This window comes from Nerophis lumbriciformis, linkage group LG09, assembly GCF_033978685.3.
Source record: "Nerophis lumbriciformis linkage group LG09, RoL_Nlum_v2.1, whole genome shotgun sequence".
Lineage (NCBI taxonomy): Eukaryota > Metazoa > Chordata > Actinopteri > Syngnathiformes > Syngnathidae > Nerophis > Nerophis lumbriciformis.
Window position 1 is genome coordinate 4,073,226 of NC_084556.2, and position 24,275 is coordinate 4,097,500.

Genomic DNA, 24,275 nt, shown 5'->3' on the forward strand with positions numbered 1-24,275 from the left:
GAATAAAAAATTTAAAAATACATTTATAAAATAAATAAAATATTACATTCACGTGTTGTCTACACGTGAGCACATTAATTCGGACAAAACCTTGTATTGTGTAAATTCACTAATACATTTAAACAGTACATATCTTCTATCTAAAAAATATTATATTAAACAGTTAATTTTTAATCTTTTAATAGTTTTCAATATATGCTGTAAAAAAGTTAAACAAATATATATTATCTTATTTATCTTATTTTATCATATTATAATAATGTTAATTTGTTCTGCCATTAAAAATTACTCTAAAGGTCACATTAAAATAAAAAATAAAAATAAAAATAAAAAATGAATAAAAAATATAAAAATAAATTTATAAAATAAATAAAATATTACATTCACGTGTTGTCTACACGTGAGCACATTAATTCGGACAAAACCTTGTATTGTGTCAATTCACTAATACATTTAAACAGTACATATCTTCTATCTAAAAAATATTATATTAAACAGTTAATTTTTAATCTTTTAATAGTTTTCAATATATGCTGTAAAAAAGTTAAACAAATATATATTATCTTATTTATCTTATTTTATCATATTATAATAATGTTAATTTGTTCTGCCATTAAAAATTACTCTAAAGGTTACATTAAAATAAAAATAAAAAATAAAAATAAAAAATGAATAAAAAATTTAAAAATACATGTATAAAATAAATAAAATATTACATTCACGTGTTGTCTACACGTGAGCACATTAATTCGGACAAAACCTTGTATTGTGTCAATTCACTAATACATTTAAACAGTACATATCTTCTATCTAAAAAATATTATATTAAACAGTTAATTTTTAATCTTTTAATAGTTTTCAATATATGCTGTAAAAAAGTTAAACAAATATATATTATCTTATTTATCTTATTTTATCATATTATAATAATGTTAATTTGTTCTGCCATTAAAAATTACTCTAAAGGTCACATTAAAATAAAAAATAAAAATAAAAATAAAAAATGAATAAAAAATATAAAAATACATTTATAAAATAAATAAAATATTACATTCACGTGTTGTCTACACGTGAGCACATTAATTCGGACAAAACCTTGTATTGTGTCAATTCACTAATACATTTAAACAGTACATATCTTCTATCTAAAAAATATTATATTAAACAGTTAATTTTTAATCTTTTAATAGTTTTCAATATATGCTGTAAAAACGTTAAACAAATATATATTATCTTATTTTATCATATTATAATAATGTTAATTTGTTCTGCCATTAAAAATTACTCTAAAGGTCACATTAAAATAAAAATAAAAAATAAAAATAAAAAATGAATAAAAAATTTAAAAATAAATTTATAAAATAAATAAAATATTACATTCACGTATTGTCTACACGTGAGCACATTAATTCGGACAAAACCTTGTATTGTGTCAATTCACTAATACATTTAAACAGTACATATCTTCTATCTAAAAAATATTATATTAAACAGTTAATTTTTAATCTTTTAATAGTTTTCAATATATGCTGTAAAAAAGTTAAACAAATATATATTATCTTATTTATCTTATTTTATCATACTATAATAATGTTAATTTGTTCTGCCATTAAAAAATACTCAAAGGTCACATTAAAATTAAAATAAAAAATAAAAATAAAAAATGAATAAAAAATTAAAAAATACATTTATAAAATAAATAAAATATTACATTCACGTGTTGTCTACACGTGAGCACATTAATTCGGACAAAACCTTGTATTGTGTAAATTCACTAATACATTTAAACAGTACATATCTTCAATCTAAAAAATATATTAAACAGTTAATTTTTAATCTTTTAATAGTTTTCAATATATGCTGTAAAAAAGTTAAACAAATATATATTATCTTATTTATCTTATTTTATCATATTATAATAATGTTAATTTGTTCTGCCATTAAAAATTACTCTAAAGGTCACATTAAAATAAAAATAAAAAATAAAAATAAAAAATGAATAAAAAATTTAAGAATACATTTATAAAATAAATAAAATATTACATTCACGTATTGTCTACACGTGAGCACATTAATTCGGACAAAACCTTGTATTGTGTAAATTCACTAATACATTTAAACAGTACGTATCTTCTATCTAAAAAATACTATATTAAACAGTTAATTTTTAATCTTTTAATAGTTTTCAATATATGCTGTAAAAAAGTTAAACAAATATATATTATCTTATTTATCTTATTTTATCATATTATAATAATGTTAATTTGTTCTGCCATTAAAAATTACTCTAAAGGTTACATTAAAATAAAAATAAAAAATAAAAATAAAAAATGAATAAAAAATTTAAAAATACATTTATAAAATAAATAAAATATTACATTCACGTGTTGTCTACACGTGAGCACATTAATTCGGACAAAACCTTGTATTGTGTAAATTCACTAATACATTTAAACAGTACATATCTTCTATCTAAAAAATATTATATTAAACAGTTAATTTTTAATCTTTTAATAGTTTTCAATATATGCTGTAAAAAAGTTAAACAAATATATATTATCTTATTTATCTTATTTTATCATATTATAATAATGTTAATTTGTTCTGCCATTAAAAATTACTCTAAAGGTCACATTAAAATAAAAAATTAAAATAAAAATAAAAAATGAATAAAAAATATAAAAATACATTTATAAAATAAATAAAATATTACATTCACGTGTTGTCTACACGTGAGCACATTAATTCGGACAAAACCTTGTATTGTGTAAATTCACTAATACATTTAAACAGTACATATCTTCTATCTAAAAAATATTATATTAAACAGTTAATTTTTAATCTTTTAATAGTTTTCAATATATGCTGTAAAAACGTTAAACAAATATATATTATCTTATTTTATCATATTATAATAATGTTAATTTGTTCTGCCATTAAAAATTACTCTAAAGGTCACATTAAAATAAAAATAAAAAATAAAAATAAAAAATGAATAAAAAATTTAAAAATAAATTTATAAAATAAATAAAATATTACATTCACGTATTGTCTACACGTGAGCACATTAATTCGGACAAAACCTTGTATTGTGTAAATTCACTAATACATTTAAACAGTACATATCTTCTATCTAAAAAATATTATATTAAACAGTTAATTTTTAATCTTTTAATAGTTTTCAATATATGCTGTAAAAAAGTTAAACAAATATATATTATCTTATTTATCTTATTTTATCATATTATAATAATGTTAATTTGTTCTGCCATTAAAAAATACTCAAAGGTCACATTAAAATAAAAATAAAAAATAAAAATAAAAAATGAATAAAAAATTAAAAAATACATTTATAAAATAAATAAAATATTACATTCACGTGTTGTCTACACGTGAGCACATTAATTCGGACAAAACCTTGTATTGTGTAAATTCACTAATACATTTAAACAGTACATATCTTCAATCTAAAAAATATATTAAACAGTTAATTTTTAATCTTTTAATAGTTTTCAATATATGCTGTAAAAAAGTTAAACAAATATATATTATCTTATTTATCTTATTTTATCATATTATAATAATGTTAATTTGTTCTGCCATTAAAAATTACTCTAAAGGTCACATTAAAATAAAAATAAAAAATAAAAATAAAAAATGAATAAAAAATTTAAAAATACATTTATAAAATAAATAAAATATTACATTCACGTGTTGTCTACACGTGAGCACATTAATTCGGACAAAACCTTGTATTGTGTAAATTCACTAATACATTTAAACAGTACATATCTTCTATCTAAAAAATATTATATTAAACAGTTAATTTTTAATCTTTTAATAGTTTTCAATATATGCTGTAAAAAAGTTAAACAAATATATATTATCTTATTTATCTTATTTTATCATATTATAATAATGTTAATTTGTTCTGCCATTAAAAATTACTCTAAAGGTCACATTAAAATAAAAAATAAAAATAAAAATAAAAAATGAATAAAAAATATAAAAATAAATTTATAAAATAAATAAAATATTACATTCACGTGTTGTCTACACGTGAGCACATTAATTCGGACAAAACCTTGTATTGTGTCAATTCACTAATACATTTAAACAGTACATATCTTCTTTCTAAAAAATATTATATTAAACAGTTAATTTTTAATCTTTTAATAGTTTTCAATATATGCTGTAAAAACGTTAAACAAATATATATTATCTTATTTTATCATATTATAATAATGTTAATTTGTTCTGCCATTAAAAATTACTCTAAAGGTCACATTAAAATAAAAATAAAAAATAAAAATAAAAAATGAATAAAAAATTTAAAAATAAATTTATAAAATAAATAAAATATTACATTCACGTATTGTCTACACGTGAGCACATTAATTCGGACAAAACCTTGTATTGTGTAAATTCACTAATACATTTAAACAGTACGTATCTTCTATCTAAAAAATATTATATTAAACAGTTAATTTTTAATCTTTTAATAGTTTTCAATATATGCTGTAAAAAAGTTAAACAAATATATATTATCTTATTTATCTTATTTTATCATATTATAATAATGTTAATTTGTTCTGCCATTAAAAATTACTCTAAAGGTTACATTAAAATAAAAATAAAAAATAAAAATAAAAAATGAATAAAAAATTTAAAAATACATTTATAAAATAAATAAAATATTACATTCACGTGTTGTCTACACGTGAGCACATTAATTCGGACAAAACCTTGTATTGTGTAAATTCACTAATACATTTAAACAGTACATATCTTCTATCTAAAAAATATTATATTAAACAGTTAATTTTTAATCTTTTAATAGTTTTCAATATATGCTGTAAAAAAGTTAAACAAATATATATTATCTTATTTATCTTATTTTATCATATTATAATAATGTTAATTTGTTCTGCCATTAAAAATTACTCTAAAGGTCACATTAAAATAAAAAATAAAAATAAAAATAAAAAATGAATAAAAAATATAAAAATACATTTATAAAATAAATAAAATATTACATTCACGTGTTGTCTACACGTGAGCACATTAATTCGGACAAAACCTTGTATTGTGTCAATTCACTAATACATTTAAACAGTACATATCTTCTATCTAAAAAATATTATATTAAACAGTTAATTTTTAATCTTTTAATAGTTTTCAATATATGCTGTAAAAACGTTAAACAAATATATATTATCTTATTTTATCATATTATAATAATGTTAATTTGTTCTGCCATTAAAAATTACTCTAAAGGTCACATTAAAATAAAAATTAAAAATAAAAATAAAAAATGAATAAAAAATTTAAAAATAAATTTATAAAATAAATAAAATATTACATTCACGTATTGTCTACACGTGAGCACATTAATTCGGACAAAACCTTGTATTGTGTAAATTCACTAATACATTTAAACAGTACGTATCTTCTATCTAAAAAATATTATATTAAACAGTTAATTTTTAATCTTTTAATAGTTTTCAATATATGCTGTAAAAAAGTTAAACAAATATATATTATCTTATTTATCTTATTTTATCATATTATAATAATGTTAATTTGTTCTGCCATTAAAAAATACTCAAAGGTCACATTAAAATTAAAATAAAAAATAAAAATAAAAAATGAATAAAAAATTAAAAAATACATTTATAAAATAAATAAAATATTACATTCACGTGTTGTCTACACGTGAGCACATTAATTCGGACAAAACCTTGTATTGTGTAAATTCACTAATACATTTAAACAGTACATATCTTCAATCTAAAAAATATATTAAACAGTTAATTTTTAATCTTTTAATAGTTTTCGATATATGCTGTAAAAAAGTTAAACAAATATATATTATCTTATTTATCTTATTTTATCATATTATAATAATGTTAATTTGTTCTGCCATTAAAAATTACTCTAAAGGTCACATTAAAATAAAAAATAAAAATAAAAATAAAAAATGAATAAAAAATATAAAAATAAATTTATAAAATAAATAAAATATTACATTCACGTGTTGTCTACACGTGAGCACATTAATTCGGACAAAACCTTGTATTGTGTCAATTCACTAATACATTTAAACAGTACATATCTTCTATCTAAAAAATATTATATTAAACAGTTAATTTTTAATCTTTTAATAGTTTTCAATATATGCTGTAAAACAGTTAAACAAATATATATTATCTTATTTATCTTATTTTATCATATTATAATAATGTTAATTTGTTCTGCCATTAAAAATTACTCTAAAGGTCACATTAAAATAAAAAATAAAAATAAAAATAAAAAAATGAATAAAAAATATAAAAATAAATTTATAAAATAAATAAAATATTACATTCACGTGTTGTCTACACGTGAGCACATTAATTCGGACAAAACCTTGTATTGTGTAAATTCACTAATACATTTAAACAGTACATATCTTCTATCTAAAAAATATTATATTAAACAGTTAATTTTTAATCTTTTAATAGTTTTCAATATATGCTGTAAAAAAGTTAAACAAATATATATTATCTTATTTATCTTATTTTATCATATTATAATAATGTTAATTTGTTCTGCCATTAAAAATTACTCTAAAGGTCACATTAAAATAAAAAATAAAAATAAAAATAAAAAATGAATAAAAAATATAAAAATAAATTTATAAAATAAATAAAATATTACATTCACGTGTTGTCTACACGTGAGCACATTAATTCGGACAAAACCTTGTATTGTGTAAATTCACTAATACATTTAAACAGTACACGTCTTCAATCTAAAAAATATTATATTAAACAGTTCATTTTTAATCTTTTAATAGTTTTCAATATATGCTGTAAAAAAGTTAAACAAATATATATTATCTTATTTATCTTATTTTATCATATTATAATAATGTTAATTTGTTCTGCCATTAACAATTACTCTAAAGGTCACATTAAAATAAAAAATAAAAATAAAAATAAAAAATGAATAAAAAATATAAAAATAAATTTATAAAATAAATAAAATATTACATTCACGTGTTGTCTACACGTGAGCACATTAATTCGGACAAAACCTTGTATTGTGTCAATTCACTAATACATTTAAACAGTACATATCTTCTATCTAAAAAATATTATATTAAACAGTTAATTTTTAATCTTTTAATAGTTTTCAATATATGCTGTAAAAACGTTAAACAAATATATATTATCTTATTTATCTTATTTTATCATATTATAATAATGTTAATTTGTTCTGCCATTAAAATTACTCTAAAGGTCACATTAAAATAAAATAAAAAAATAAAAAATAAAAATTAATAAAAAATTTAAAAATAAATTTATAAAATAAATAAAATATTACATTCACGTATTGTCTACACGTGAGCACATTAATTCGGACAAAACCTTGTATTGTGTCAATTCACTAATACATTTAAACAGTACATATCTTCTATCTAAAAAATATTATATTAAACAGTTAATTTTTAATCTTTTAATAGTTTTCAATATATGCTGTAAAAAAGTTAAACAAATATATATTATCTTATTTATCTTATTTTATCATATTATAATAATGTTAATTTGTTCTGCCATTAAAAATTACTCTAAAGGTTACATTAAAATAAAAATAAAAAATAAAAATAAAAAATGAATAAAAAATTTAAAAATACATTTATAAAATAAATAAAATATTACATTCACGTGTTGTCTACACGTGAGCACATTAATTCGGACAAAACCTTGTATTGTGTAAATTCACTAATACATTTAAACAGTACATGTCTTCTATCTAAAACATATTATATTAAACAGTTCATTTTTAATCTTTTAATAGTTTTCAATATATGCTGTAAAAAAGTTATACAAATATATATTATCTTATTTTATCATATTATAATAATGTTAATTTGTTCTGCCATTAAAAATTACTCTAAAGGTCACATTAAAATAAAAAATAAAAAATAAAAATAAAAAATGAATAAAAAATATAAAAATAAATTTATAAAATAAATAAAATATTACATTCACGTGTTGTCTACACGTGAGCACATTAATTCGGACAAAACCTTGTATTGTGTAAATTCACTAATACATTTAAACAGTACATGTCTTCTATCTAAAACATATTATATCAAACAGTTCATTTTTAATCTTTTAATAGTTTTCAATATATGCTGTAAAAAAGTTAAACAAATATATATTATCTTATTTTATCATATTATAATAATGTTAATTTGTTCTGCCATTAAAAATTACTCTAAAGGTCACATTAAAATAAAAAATTAAAAATTAAAATAAAAAATGAATAAAAAATATAAAAATAAATTTATAAAATAAATAAAATATTACATTAAATTAAAAATGATCGCATCGCACTAAAATGTGGATGTGTATTTTACAAGGTAGCCAATTAGAGTCCTTTACTTTAAATGGCTGCTTTGAATGTGTGCAATAACAACAGAGCGGTGCATGAAGAGTGTGCTCCAGTGCATCTTTTAAAAAAAGCGGGCGAGTGAACGTGAAATGGGGTACCTTTGCCTCCCGTGTGCGCTCCTGCGGGGGGTATGAACGACACAGAGAGAAGCGTGGATCGAAACACAGGTGAAGGAGGAGGAGACAGAAGAAGCTCACTGAGATGCTGACGGCAAACCAATCGAGAGAATGAAGCAGTGGATGACATCAAGCTGTTGGAATAACGACTGGAAATAGACTGTATGGACAAAACTGGTATGAATATACACACGCCTTTAATTACCGGTAAGTAGTTGAGTTTTTGTCCATATAGTGTATGTGGTGAAGTGGCATGTGAGCATGAGTGAGGTTGTTTTTAGCAGTGAAACACCCGACACGATGCAGCGAATGCAAACCAACAAGAGCAATGAGGCAGTCATGACGGAGTCCTCTCCCACATACTTGTGCTTTGGTTGCAGCGAGTCGTGCAGCATCTGCAGAGCCGTGGTCTTGTCGTGCTCGGCGAAGTACCTGCACGGAGAGAGTCGACTGTGTTAGCCCAGTGTCTTAGCGTCGTCATTGGAATCTGCGGCCTGAGGGAGCCTACAGCAGGTTGTGGAGCCCCAGCAGGCCCATGCCCCGGAAGTCGGTCTTGGGGTCGCTGCCTTGGAAACCGATCTCGCACCACTGTTTGGAGATGCGGCTGGTCAGAGGCGTGTCGGGGCGCAGCTCCTTCCACAGCTGGGACACAACAAAGCACAGTCTGTGGCTAGCTCAGGGGTCGGCAACCTTTACCAGTCCAAGAGCCATTTTGACCAGTTTCACAAATTATAGAAAACAATGGGAGCCGCAAAATTTTTTTGAAATTTTAAATGAAATAACACTGCGTACAAAGTTTTTTTTTTTGCTTTGTGCTATGTATAAACCAGGGGTCTCAGACACGCCGCCCGCACCTTTATGTGGAATATTAAAGCTGGTGCGGCACGTGGGTTTTAAATGAATGGTTCAGCGTCATGCGTGCTGTGATGGTACAGCATATAGCACCCACTACAGCCAGCGTGCCTGATCAGCCACACGTTGTATGGGGCTTCCGCTTGGTCAGTTGGTGACAGCAAGGCATACTTGGTCAACAACCACACAGGTCACACTGACGGTGGCGGTATAAAAAAAAAAAAAACTTTAACACTCTTACTAATAATGCGCCACACTGTGAACCCACACCAAACAAGAATGACAAACAAATTTCGGGAGAACATCTGCACCGTAACACAACATAAACACAACAGGACAAATACCCAGAATCCCATGCAGCCCTAACTCTTCCGGGATACATTATACACCAAACCCCGCCCACCTCAACCGACGCACAGAGAGGGGTGGGGGGTGATGTGTAAGGGAGCAGGGTTGGGGTGGGGGCGGGGTTTGGTGGGAGCAGGGGTGTATAATGTAGCCCGGAAGAGTCAGGGCTGCATGGGATTCTGGGTGTTTGTTCTGCTGTGTTTATGGGTCTCCCTATGTCTAGCATTAAAAGATTACAGTTGGTACAAAATGCGGCTGCTAGACTTTTGACAAGAACAAGAAAGTTTGATCATATTACGCCTATACTGGCTCACCTGCACTGGCTTCCTGTGCACTTAAGATGCGACTTTAAGGTTTTACTACTTACGTATAAAATACTACACGGTCTAGCTCCAGCCTATCTTACCGATTGTATTGTACCATATGTCCCGGCAAGAAATCTGCGTTCAAAGAACTCCGGCTTATTAGTGATTCCCAGAGCCCAAAAAAAGTCTGCGGGCTATAGAGCGTTTTCTATTCGGGCTCCAGTACTATGGAATGCCCTCCCGGTAACAATTAGAGATGCTACCTCAGTAGAAACATTTAAGTCCCATCTCAAAACTCATTTGTATACTCTAGCCTTTGAATAGCCCCCCTTTTTTAGACCAGTTGATCTGCCGTTTCTTTTCTTTTCTCCTCTGCTCCCCCCTATCCCTTGTGGAGGGGAAGACACACAGATCCGGTGGCCATGGATGGGGTGCTGGCTGTCCGGGGTCGGGACCCGGGGTGGACCGCTCGCCTGTATATTGGTTGGGAACATCTCTGCGCTGCTGACCCGTCTCCGCTCGGGATGGTTTCCTGCTGACCCCACTGTGGACTGGACTCTTACTGTTATGCTGGATCCACTATGGACTGGACTCTCACAATATTATGTTAGACCCACTCGACATCCATTGCATTCGGTCTCCCTAGAGGGGGGGGGTTACCCACATATGCGGTCCTCTCCAAGGTTTCTCATAGTCATTCACATCGACGTCCCACTGGGGTGAGTTTTTCCTTGCCCTTATGTGGGCTATACCGAGGATGTCGTTGTGGCTTGTGCAGCCCTTTGAGACACTTGTGATTTAGGGCTATATAAATAAACATTGATTGATTGATTGATTGATTGATTGTTAAGGTGCAGATGTTCTCCCGGAATGTGTTTGTCATTCTTGTTTGGTTTTGGTTCAAAGTGTGGCGCATTATTAGTAAGAGTGTTAAAGTTGTTTTATATGACCACCGTCAGTGTAACCTGTGTGGCTGTTGACCAAGTATGCCTTGCTGTCACGTACGTGTGCAAGCAGAAAATGTATATGGTATAACAAGTGTGTGGCTGGCACGCTGTTAATACAGATTGTAGAGGGCCCCAAATGTTGTACCATCATGGCACGCCCTTATTATAGCCGTGAGGGTGAAAATCGGTGAATATTAATCCCGGGAGTTTTCTGCGAGAGGCACTGAAATCCGGAAGTCTCACGGGAAAATTGGGGGGGTTCAACAAGTGAGCTGCTGAGCCGCATCAGAGTGATCAAAGAGCCGCATGCGGCTCCGGAGCCGCGGGTTGCCGACCCCTGGGCTAGCTCCACTGATTAACGTGGATAAATATGTCAACACGGTGTGATAACGCCAGGGCACTGATTGACTAAAGGTTTGCGTGTGCTAGAACCAGGGTTGTATGGTATACCGGTATTAGTATAGTACCGCGATACTAATGAATCATATTCGGTACTATACTGCCTCTGAAAAGTACCGGTCCGCCAACCCCCCAAATCCCCCCACCAAGTACAGTAGCGTATCTAGTCGATACTAATATGATTACGTCGATATTTTTTGGCATCACAACATCTTTCGTTTTTTTTTTATTTACTGTATTTTTCGGACTATAAGTCGCAGTTTTTTTCATAGTTTGGCCGGGCTCCAGTGTGATTTATATATGTTTTTTTCCTTCTTTATTATGCATTTTCGGCAGGTGCGACTTATACTCCGGTGCGACTTATACTCCGAAAAATACGGCATATGATGTTTATAAACTCAGGAAATATGTCCCTGGAGACATGACAGTGTTTCCCACAGGGCAGGCATCTATTTGTGGTGGTGTGGTCGAGGGGTGGGGGGTGGCGGCGGCAGCGGCGATGACCAAGAAGAACGCGGAGTTGGAATATAATTACAACACTTTATGTACATATTTATATACAGATTTGAACAATTAGTTATTCACTGAAATATATTTATTAATTGTGGTTCTTACAAAAAATATATCTTATAAAATATAAAAGCTAAATGTCTCTTAAAGCTCTGCCCCTTTAATTAGTGCATACTAAATAATTTAACTTTAGCCTACTACTACAACCATATTATTTACCAGCAACATAAAGTGAAACAGAGGCAGAGGTGTCCTGCCACAGTCAGTCAACCTCCTCCTCCTTCTCCTGCTGCTGCTGAACAGGTCGCACTGGAGCTAGTCGCTCTATGTTTTGTCGTGGTCCTCTCTATAAGGCACATAAGAATATAAATTAGGACCCTTTTCATGAGAAAAGTGCATTTCTGATCTGACCCTGCTTTATTTTTCAGTGTTTGCTGAGTCTCACCTGTTCCCTCCGCCCTGATTTTTCTACTTGCCCGACTTCTCAAATCTACTTGCCCCAATATTTTTACTTGTCCTGCCTAGGTTTTTTTCTGGCTGTGTAGTGCTCATGGCTTATATCTTACTAAAATCCTTCCCGTTGACTATTTACAACACTACACAGTATTTATTATTATTATTATCTATAATTACATTTAAATGGCATTGCATACATGTAAAATTAAATGCTATTTCACATTATTTGACCAGTAGCAGTTACACTCATCTGAACAGATCAGCCACCTGTTTAAAGCCCGATCACAGTTGAAATCTTGAAATGAAGGGTCTTTAATGGCCAAAACATTAACCTGGACAACATTTTAACAGCTGGTTGGCTCAGATTTTATTCTTTTCATTGCATTCACATGCTGCAGTGGACAGTGGACATTTTAGCTTGAGTATTAATGTAGTATCTGAAGCACCGTCTCCACGTGTGTTTATTGACAACAGGGTTATAACCTGGACACGTTAGCTCGTCGGTATGAAAACAGGTGATTGTTATTACGTGCGTCTGCCCCGGACCCCGAGTCAAACAGCGGCGGTGTTAATGAAGCAGCGTCAGGCTGCTCACCGTCAGTGAAACGCTCGGTGAAATCGCGGATTAACGTTAAATATATGACGAGCCGCGAGCGATGCAGCTATAACCTATCTACCATAACCTATATTACCCTCGTATTTTGATCCTGTCGGTCCGTTCTTTTACTCCGTCGTCTTCTTCTTCTTCTTCTTCTTCTGGCCCACCAGTTGAATTAAGTGCTATTGGCGGAGTTACAATGCATAGTAGGCTACCGCCACCTACTGCACCGGAGTTGTAACTACAAGGTACATTCACAGACAGAGTCCCATTGCTTTTATGAGCGGTCGAGCGAGTCAAAAGCCGAAAAATCCATTTGTGGCGGATGTAATCCTTTCGTGGCGGGCCGCCACAAATAAATGAATGTGTGGGAAACACTGTATGAGGTCAGTGGCCCTAACCTACTCAGTGGCCTAGTGGTTAGAGTGTCCGCCCTGAGATCGGTAGGTTGTGAGTTCAAACCCCGGCCGAGTCATACCAAAGACTATAAACATGGAACCCATTACCTCCCTGCTTGGCACTCGGCATCAAGGGTTGGAATTGGGGGTTAAATCACCAAAAATGATTCCCGGGCGCGGCCACCGCTGCTGCTCACTGCTCCCCTCACCTCCCAGGGGTTGATCAAGGGTGATGGGTCAAATGCAGAGAATAATTCCGCCACACCTAGTGTGTGTGTGACAATCATTGGTACTTTAACTTTAACTTTAATACGACCAATGTATGATCCTGTAACTACTTGGTATCGGATTGATACCCAAATTTGTGGTATCATCCAAAACTAATGTAAAGTATCAAACGACAGAAGAATAAGTGATTATTACATTTTAACAGAAGTGTATATATAGAACATGTTAAAAGAGAAAGTAAGCAGATATTAACAGTAAATGAACAAGTAGATTAATAGTTAATTTTCTACCACTTGTCCTTAATAATTTGACAAAATAATAGAATGATAAATGACACAATATGTTACTGCATACGTCAGCAGACTATTTAGGAGCCTTTGTTTGTTTACTTACTAATAAAAGACAAGTTGTCTTGTATGTTCACTATTTTATTTAAGGACAAACTTGAAATAAGAAACATATGTTTAATGAACCGTAAGATTTTTTGTTAAAATAAAGCCAATAATGCAGTTTTTTGTGGTCCCCTTTATTTAGAAAAGTATCGAAATAATTTAGGTACCGGTACCAAAATATTGGTATCGGGACAACACTAGCTAGAACACATGCAAACCTGAGGAGGTTGAGGTTGGGGGTGGTATTTGTTTCTGTTGTGTTTATGTTGTGTTACGGTGCTGATGTTCTCCCGAAATGTGTTTGTCATTCTTGTTTGGTGTGGGTTTACAGTGTGGCGCATATTTGTAACAGTGTTAAAGTTGTTTATACGGCCACCCTCAGTGTGACCTGTATGGCTGTTGACCAAGTATGCGTTTGCATTCACTTGTGTGTGTGAAAAGCCGTAAATATTATGTAATTGGGCCGGCACGCAAAGGCAGTGCCTTTAAGGTTTATTGGCGCTCTGTACTTCTCCCTACGTCCGTGTATCACTTCATACAGCGGCGTTTTAAAAAGTGATGAATTTTACTTTTTGAAACCGTTACCGATAATTTCCGAGTCCAATATTATTATATATTATATATATAAACTGTTTTTAATCTAACAAACTGTTCTTAGGGTAATTTATATTTGCTTTTTAATTGTGTATTTCTGTTTTAAATGTTATTTTTTTAGTCTGTCCTTTGCCTCTATTTCTTTGTGGTGTACAGCCCTTTGTTTTTCAACTGTGCTTGTCTTTAAAGGGCTTTATAAATAAAGTTGGTATATATATATATATATACCGATAATTTCAGAGTCCAATATAATTATATATATATATATATATATATATATATATATATATATATATATATATATATATATATATATATATATATATATATATACCTATGAACCCACGCCAGGAAAACCAACCAAAAAAGAACAGAAAACGAAACGACATCATCTGGTACAGACATATCATATCATACAGCAAAAACGTCTCAACGAACATTGGACACAAATTCCTCAATCTGATTGACAAACACTTTCCCAAAGACAACACCCTAAGAAAAGTATTCAACAAGAACAACATTAAATTGAGCTACAGCTGCATGAACAATATACGACAAATCATCTCAAACCACAACAAAACAATTGCAAATGAGCCGTCAGCTCCCAGACAGAGCGACTCCAAAACCAACAAAGGATGTAACTGTCGAAAGAAACCTGATTGCCCTCTCAACGGGGGGTGCTTACAAACATCAGTTGTCTACCAATCTAAGGTAATACGCAAGGACATTAACACATCCGACACATATGTAGGATTAACCGAGGGAGAATTCAAAACCAGATGGAACAATCACAAGGCTTCTTTCAGGAACAAAAACCTGCGAAATACCACAGAACTCAGCAAACACATTTGGGACCTCAAAGACAATAATGTTGAATATTCAATAACATGGCAGATTCTTGCATCCAGCACACCTTACAATAGTGGTAATAAAAGATGCAACCTATGCTTGAAAGAGAAACTGTTTATTATTTACCGTCCAGACCTGTCATCCCTCAACAAGCGCAGCGAAATTGTAACAACATGCCGCCATAGACGGAAACACCTCCTAGGTAACACATGAGCCAATCACCACGCCCCTAGGCCAGCCTGTACCCACCCACTCTGTGCCCTATATAAACCATGGTATGCGAATGCTCCCATTAAAATCTCCTGATGATTGAGGGTACCCCCCCTCATAAAACAGGCCTGTAGAGATGAAATAGTCTTGTGATTTTTTTTCCCACACATACATATATATATATATATATATATATATAAATAAAACATTTTCTAAATGTGCATTATTTTACTAAAATAGAGACTTTTGTCGAGGCCAGAACCAATTATTTATGTTTACATTTTTTCTTATGGGGAACTCTGCTTTACTGTACGAACTTTTCGATTCACGAACCATGTTCAAGAACTAATTAAGTTGGAAGTTCCACTGTAAATGAATTTATGGGAGACACTGTTATTCATAGTTATTATTTTTGCACCTTCATCAGCATTTCCTCGTGTTCTGCGTTCTCGCAGTCGTACGGTTCCCGGCGCAGCTTCTCCACCCGGGCCACCAGAGTCCTGTAGCCCACAATCTGCAGCAGGCTGGCCTGCAGGGAGATGCCCAACCTGAGGGAGGGGCACAGAGGAAGAACTTGTTTGATAAAGAGAAGGGGAGTTCCGATCAGGGTTTTATGCTGCTGATACCGATCATCCACGCTCGAGATCGGCCGATACCAACACCGATCTCATGTGATACATTTAAATGTTTCAATGCATTGGTGACGAGTTTAACAATATCAACACAATATTTAAACTAGTTCCTTATCATTCTCTTGTGTTACATACAACTGTTTGGTCCGAGGTAAGTCGCTAGAACACAATAAGTAAACAAAAGCCTAAAACGACTTTGTACTAGGGATGTCCCGATCCGATATTTGGATCGGATCGGCCGCCGATATTTGCCAAAAAATGCGTATCGGCAAGGCATGGGAAAATGCCGATCCAGATCCAGTTAAAAAAAGAACTCCGCTCCGTGTTTTCCAATGCACCGATTTAAATAATACATTCCACTTTTCTGCTGCTCCCTAATTTCCGTTCCGCATTTTCCAGCACACCTTCAACACATCCACACGTCTGTGGATTCTCACGCAGTTGCTTTTAGCTGCTGGCATTACACGACAGGCTCTTCTCACTCTTTCCTGTGTCTCCCTCTCACAGACAGCAAGCGCACCTTCTTACACACGTCACATACTGTCACGTCATAGGTCACATACTGTCACGTCATACGTCACATACGTATACGTCCTCCCCGAGCAGAGAGGTAGCAGCATGGCTAACGTTAGCTGTGATGCTAGCGCAGCCGTGTGACCAACGTTCTCTCTAAGGTGCGCGCCTGTGCAATTGCGCACTGCTCAAACGTTCTCTGCGCATAGCAGTTATATGCCACGCACAAAATCAAATAAAAAAATAAGCGCATAACAATTTTCGACACACGGACACGACAGAGAAAACGGTTTCCGTCATCATTGTTCAAATATTATAACGTCTGTCGAGACGCTTATCTCTATTCGGTGCCACACGTCCACACCATCAAAATGCAGAGGCAAAAATTTCCACATCAACAACGTATGAAAAAATTAGTGATTTTTTTTGTTGTGATTTCCTTCTCTGCATGAAAGTTTAAAAGTAGCATATATTAATGCAGTATGAAGAAGAATGTTTTAATGTAGACATGCAAGCCTTGAAAGAAAATGTTGAAAATCAAGACTACATTTCCTGCAAATGGGTGCATTTCTACCATATATTTTAACTTTAGATTTATTCTCATATCAAACTCTTTTGACTGTCTTTTTGACACTTACATCCGGCGCCCCCATCCACACCCCGGATTATAAATAATTCAATGTGATTATCTTGTGTGATGACTGTATTATGATGATAGTATATATCTGATAGTATATCATGAATCCCCGACTTAAACAAGTTGAAAAACGTATTGGGGTGTTACCATTTAGTGGTCAATTGTACGGAATATGTACTTCACTGTGCAACCTACTAATAAAAGTCTCAATCAATCAATCAAAACACATAGAATCATCATACTGCTGTGATTATATGCATCAAGTGTTCATTCAAGGCTGAGGCAAAATATCGAGATATATATCGTGTATCGCAATATGGCCTTAAAATATCGCAATATTAAAAAAAGGCCATATCGCCCAGCCCTAGTTTCAATGATGCCATTTCTGTTTGTCATGCATAATTTTGTCTATTTTGTGTTTATCCTTGAATAAACAGGTCAGTTTCTTGTTACCAACCATTGTGTATTATTCAAACTCCCCTAATTCAGCTGGCTAGTTGTTATCAAGAGTACTAAAACCCTTTTCAACATGATTCTGACAACTAAGTAGGCTAAATAACTTTAAACTTTAATACATGCTCGGATAGGCCAGTATCGGTATCGGATCGGAAGTGCAAAAACAATATCGGTATCGGATCGGAAGTGCAAAAACCTGGATCGGGACATTCCTAGTCCAAGGTAAGTCGATAGAACACAATAAGTAAACAAAAGCCTAAAACGACTTTGTACTACTCTTAAATCATTTGGTTTTTGCCCTCAAAGTCCACTTTGGTCATGGGAATTATTCTCTGAGTTTTAAACATGAACAAAAACGACAATAAAAATGTTTTTTGTCTTTTTAAAGAATATTGATCTTAACACTCTAAAATCAATCATGTACGGATACTACCTTTTGTCATGATCTGTGGTCTGGATCATGTTTTTGTTATTTTCTGTTAGATTTTAAGACGCCATGAGTTCCTGTTTTTGTGCACCCTTGTTTGTTTGTTACCATGGTTACTTATTGTTTTCACCTGCCTCTGGTGTGGGGGACGCTCACCTGTCTCTAATCAGAGGCATTATTTTAGCGCTGTTCCCCTCAGCTGTGACTGATTGGCACCTGGCCACACCTGGTGTCAATCAGTCGGCTGCCTTGCCCTCCAGTCAGTGCTGGAGTATGGTTTGCTGAATGCTGGGACTGCCTGGTTCTTCAATGCTGTGAGCTATTCCTTGGATCCTGACTCCTGTCCCTGTTTGCTGTTTCCTGGTTTCTGGTTCGTGTTTTCCTTGCTTTTTGGTTTTTTAACACTAAAACCATGTTTTCTTGTACACCGCCTGTTAGTGATGGGTTGATGAGGCGTCATGAAGCGTTTCGACACATTGCAAAACTGTATTGATACTGTGTCGATACTGTGTCACTAAATACTGACATCTGCTGGACATTAAAAATCCCTACAGGCAACCGATGGACCGACTCAACTGACACTGATTTGATGCCCTAGTACAGGGGTCACCAACCTTTTTGAAACCAAAAACTACTTCTTGGGTACTGATTAAATAAATAAATATATTGTCATTTGTAAGTTACACGTAAGTGTGATTCAAACAAGAATAGCTAAATAAATAAATGTATATATATAAAAAAAATGGGTATTTCTGGCTGTCATTCCGTTGTACATTTTTTTTTCCTTTTACGGAAGGTTTTTTCTAGAGAATAAATGATGAAAAAAACACTTAATTGAACGGTTTAAAAGAGGAGAAAACACGAAAAAAAATCAAATCAAATTTTGAAAAATAGTTTATCTTTAATTTCGACTCTTTAAAATTCAAAATTCAACCGACAAAAAGAAGAGAAAAACTAGCTAATTTGAATCTTTTTGAAAAAATTAAAAAAAAATAATTTATGGAACATCATTAGTAATGTTTCCTGATTAAGATAAATGTTAGAATTTTGATGACATGTTTTAAATTGGTTAAAATCCAATCTGCACTTTGTCAGAATATTTAACAAATTGGACCAAGCTATATTTCTAACAAAGACAAATCAGTATTTCTTCTAGATTTTCCAGAACAACAATTTTAAAAGAAATTCAAAATACTTTGAAATTAGATTTGAATTTGATTCTACAGATTTTCTAGATTTGCCAGAATAATTTTTTTGAATTTTAATCATAGTAAGTTTGAAGAAATATTTCACAAATATTCTTCATCGAAAAAACAGAAGCTAAAATATTTATTATTCTTTACAATGAAAAAAAAAAAAATGTACTTGAACATTGATTTAAATTGTCAGGAAAGAAGAGGAAGACATTTAAAAGGTAAAAAAGTATATGTGTTTAAAAATCCTAAAATCATTTTTAAGGTTGTATTTTTTCTCTAAAATTGTATTTCTAAAAGTAATAAGAAGCAAAGTAAAAAAAAAAAAAAGAATTTATTTAAACAAGTGAAGACCAAGTCTTTAAAATATTTTCATGGATTTTCAAATTCTATTTGAGTTTTGTCTCTTTTAGAATTAAAAATGTCAAGCAAAGCGAGACCAGCTTGCTAATAAATAAATGACATTTAAAAAATAGAGGCAGCTCACTGGTAAGTGCTGCTCTTTGAGCTATTTTTAGAACAGGCCAGCGGGTGACTCATCCGGTCCTTACGGGCTACCTGGTGCCCGCGGGCACCGCGTTGGTGACCCCTGCCCTAGTATATACAATAATATAAACCAAGTCATTGTATTTCATTTAGGATTATTTCATATCTTCATTTAAATAAAAATATATTTGTATCTTTTTTAGATACAGTCAATACATAATGTGAACATGTATCATAACATGGACATCTAAGAGAACGTGTTGTGGATGATTGTGGACTGGGAATTTTTTTTTTTACACATTTTTATTTAAAAAAAAAAAAAAAGTTTTTCCGACGTATTACATTTTAGACGATTTCTCTTCTTAGTTATTATTTCTCGGGCTGTAGAAAAGACCCGCTCACAGGGCACAGAGGAGGCGTCAGTGCGTCACAGTTGGCGTATCGGTCACGTGACCAAAACAGCTCATGATCGGTCACGTGACTTTCTAAAAGCGGTACACGCACCGACACAGGGTTTTGCTCTATGAGCTCGATGCATGCGCCGATGCATCGGTGTTGCCGGACCCATCACTACCGCCTGTCATCTCTGCATCTTGGGGTTCGTCACCACCACTTCATGACCCCTTTGGTATCAACACTACCGATCAATCCGCTCTCCCCTTACGTGTTGGCCTGGCCACTACACACCAACTGTTGCAGTTATATTATCCTCTCTTTATTAAAATACTTGTTAATTTCCTGTTATTAACTGCTTAACTTCTGTTGTAATGTGGTCCAATCTACACTTCTTAATCTCTATTAACAATTTCTTCGCTTGTTTCAAGTTAGTTTAGCATCAATGTTCCCTCTAATTGTTCCTGTGTCTGAGCAAACACAAAAACTCCCTGAGCATTCATTTTCATGAGATTATTTTCTAATATTAGTGATTTGGCCCACTTGTAATGAAAATAAAAGAAATCTTGTTTTTCATAAGCTATGGATTAGTATTGCACAATATGTCTGGGTGGGGGTCCTGCTTTGGAAATCATGTGTACCCCTTTCAGAGATCACATTTAGTTCCCCTTAAACATCCTCATGTTGCACAATGAGATGTAAGCATAGGATGAAGTGTGCATTCCTGTAACTTTCTCTAGTAACAGCATTCCATGATTAATATCAATAAATTAACATGAATAAAAATGACAGTAGAATAAGCACACGTATGACTGAGGAGTCATAGTGTAACTTTGTGTGGTGTTTGAGTTGTCCGACTTTTTGTGTGGCCATAAACGCACCAGTGGCTTAGTGCTATGCGTGTTGGTGACAGATGACAAGTTGGTTTTGGCCTGGTTTGTACGGCAGAAAATGACTAGTTTTTCGAGATAGACGTTTTTAGGGCCCGCAATGGCCCATTGCAAAAGGACTCCCACAGGGAGTCCTTATGCAATGGGACATAAGGACCTATTGTTATTCTAAGGTTTTATTATTATTCTTTATTATTATTATTCTTCCGCCGCCTCTTTGAACACTAATTTGACCCACTCAACATGCTTCAAAACTCACCATATTTGACACACTCATCAGGACCTGCGAAAATTGTCTTTTGATAAAAAAAACGAACCCCAAAAATCAAAATTGCGCTCTAGCGCCCCCTAGGAAAAAAAAAAAAACAGACTGCCTGTAACTCCCACTAGGAAGGTCGGAGAGACATGGAACAAAAACCTCTATGTAGGTCTGACTTAGACCTAGTTCTCATAATTGTATGTCTTCGGGCAAAAATCAACAGGAAGTTGGCAATTCCCCCTTCAAGACAAAAAAGTACTAAAAACAGTCACTTTTGCCTCTTTGAGCTGCAATTTGACCCCATTAACATGCTTCAAAACTCACCAAACTGAACGCACACATCAGGACTGGCAAAAACTGCAATCTAATAAAAAAAACTAACCCCAAATTTAGAAATTGTGCTCTACAGCAATTTTTGAATAAAACTGATAAAAAGCTGCTCCTGGGAAGAAAAAAATTACAAAACTGCCTGTAACTCCCACTGGGAAGGTCGGAGAGACATGATACAAATACCTCTCCGTAGGTCTCACTTAGACCTACATTTCATAAATTGACAACCCCCAGCAAAAATATACAGGAAGTTTGCTATTCCCCCTTCAACACAACATTTTTGTAAAAACCCGTCACCTTTCTTCAAACATTATCTCCTCTGAGCGCGTTTGTTGTTTCGGCTTCAAACTAACACAGGAGAGAGATTGAACCCTTCTGATTAAAAGTTGGTGAAAGAGTTGTGATACCTGCTCCGGTTTTGATTTTATGACCCTTCAAAGACCCGCTGCACTGATGCTCCTGCGGTGCTGTTTTTTTAAGATGGCTGCTCAAAAGCAGGAAGCACCAACGTGCCCACACAATGCAGACAAGGTAGGTACACTAGACTAAAGTCTTGGGACACTTCAGACTAAAAGTAGACAAAAGTATTGGGACACTTAGGACTAGCACCTGCCAAATACGCGGGCCCGTCCAACGCTGCTTGCAGCTTTAATTTACTCATGTTTTTGGTGTGGTTATGGCTGAATACAAACAGTTTTGCTCAATAAAGTGATCGATATAATTCCTGTCCTCGAAGCACCTCGATAGACGTTACAACAATTGAACGGTGTTGACGAACACCGTTAGGGCCGCTTGTTGTCACTGTCACTCAGAGTTGCATTGCAAAATTACACAGAATAAATGTGTTTATTTTGTTTAGAATTCAGATGGGATTTGATTTGGTGCGCGGCATATATTTGCAGAACGCAGAGGACGCTTAAAGAGTGCGCAATTGCGCAGGCGCGCACCTTAGAGAGAACGTTGCTTAGCATACCTTCCTTTTCTGTGTCTGCGTGTCGCATGTTTAGCCTCTTCCTGCGGTGATAATAATACTTGTAAGGAATGTAGTTTATTTTCCGCAAAAGAGGATTATTAAGCACTTTTTTTATTTTGTCTGTAATTCACAATCCTTGTATGAGACAAGAACAAATACGTTTTTTTATGCATTCTGACTTGTAAATAAACGCTAGCAAAAGTCAGCTAACAATAAAGATAATGGAAGTTGCTCTATTCCGCCTAGAAAACGCTCCAAAAAACATTAAAAAAAACCTCCATCACCGTTTTGTAGGTATATCTGCAATGTAATAACATTCATAACATGTAATTAAGTACCGTATTTTCCGCACCATTAGCCGCACCTAAAAACCACAAATTTACTCAAAAGCTGACAGTGCGGCTTTTAACCCGGTGCGCTTTATATATGGATAAATATTAAGATTCATTTTCATAAAGTTTCGGTCTCGTAACTACGGTAAACAGCCGCCATCTTTTTTCCCGGTAGAACAGGAAGCGCTTCTTCTTCTACGCAAGCAACCGCCAAGGTAAGCACCCGCCCCCATAGAACAGGAAGCGCTTCTTCTTCTACTGTAAGCAACCACCCGCCCGCGTAGAAGAAGAAAAAGCGCGCGGATATTACCGTACGTTTCATTTCCTGTTTACATCTGTAAAGACCACAAAATGGCTCCTACTAAGCGACAAGGATCCGGTTCATGAAAAGACGCAATCTCTCCATCCGCACACGGATTACTATTTCACAGCAACTGATATTCCTGTGAACCGCACTGTGGATACTGTGGATACAACGGGAGCACGTACGGTGAATATTCGCACCACAGGGAATGAGAAGTCATCCTTCACTGTGGTTCTAGCTTGCCATGCTAATGGCCTGAAACTTCCACCCATGGTGATATTCAAAAGGAAGACCTTGCCAAAAGAGACCTTTCCAGCCGGCGTCATCATAAAAGCTAACTCGAAGGGATGGATGGATGAAGAAAAGATGAGCGAGTGGTTAAGGGAAGTTTACGCGAAGAGGCCGGGTGGCTTTTTTCACACAGCTCCGTCCATGTTGATATACGACTCCATGCGCGCCCACATCACAGATGGTGTCAAAAAACAAGTGAAGCACACAAATACAACACTCGCCGTCATTCCGGGTGGATTAACCAAAGAACTCCAACCGCTGGATATTGGTGTCAACAGGGCATTCAAATCACGACTGCGAACGGCGTGGGAACAATGGATGACCGAAGGCGAACACACCTTCACTAAGACAGGCAGACAGCGCCGGATGACATACGCCAACATTTGCCAGTGGATCGTAAATGCCTGGGCAGATATTTCGGTCACAACTGTGGTCCGAGCTTTCCGGAAGGCAGGATTCACAGAACTGCTGAACGGTGACACTGACTCCGATGACTTCGACGAGACGGAACCGGC

The 24,275-nt window shown here is 33.1% G+C and overlaps 1 protein-coding gene across 2 annotated transcripts in view; it reads right to left on the reverse strand.

The window, feature by feature from the left end:
* Positions 1-24,275, reverse strand: part of elmod1 (ELMO/CED-12 domain containing 1) — a 52,707-nt gene that overhangs the window by 10,941 nt on the left and 17,491 nt on the right. The window contains exons 6-9 of one of the 2 annotated variants that reach the window (XM_061962766.2): positions 16,063-16,192; positions 9,067-9,200; positions 8,922-8,990; positions 8,541-8,561 (exon numbers count right to left, since the gene is read on the reverse strand). In XM_061962766.2, coding sequence (XP_061818750.1) covers positions 8,541-8,561; positions 8,922-8,990; positions 9,067-9,200; positions 16,063-16,192 — 354 coding nt within the window. The remainder of the gene's footprint in view (positions 1-8,540; positions 8,562-8,921; positions 8,991-9,066; positions 9,201-16,062; positions 16,193-24,275) is intronic. The other variant, XM_061962767.2, reaches the window with a different exon arrangement.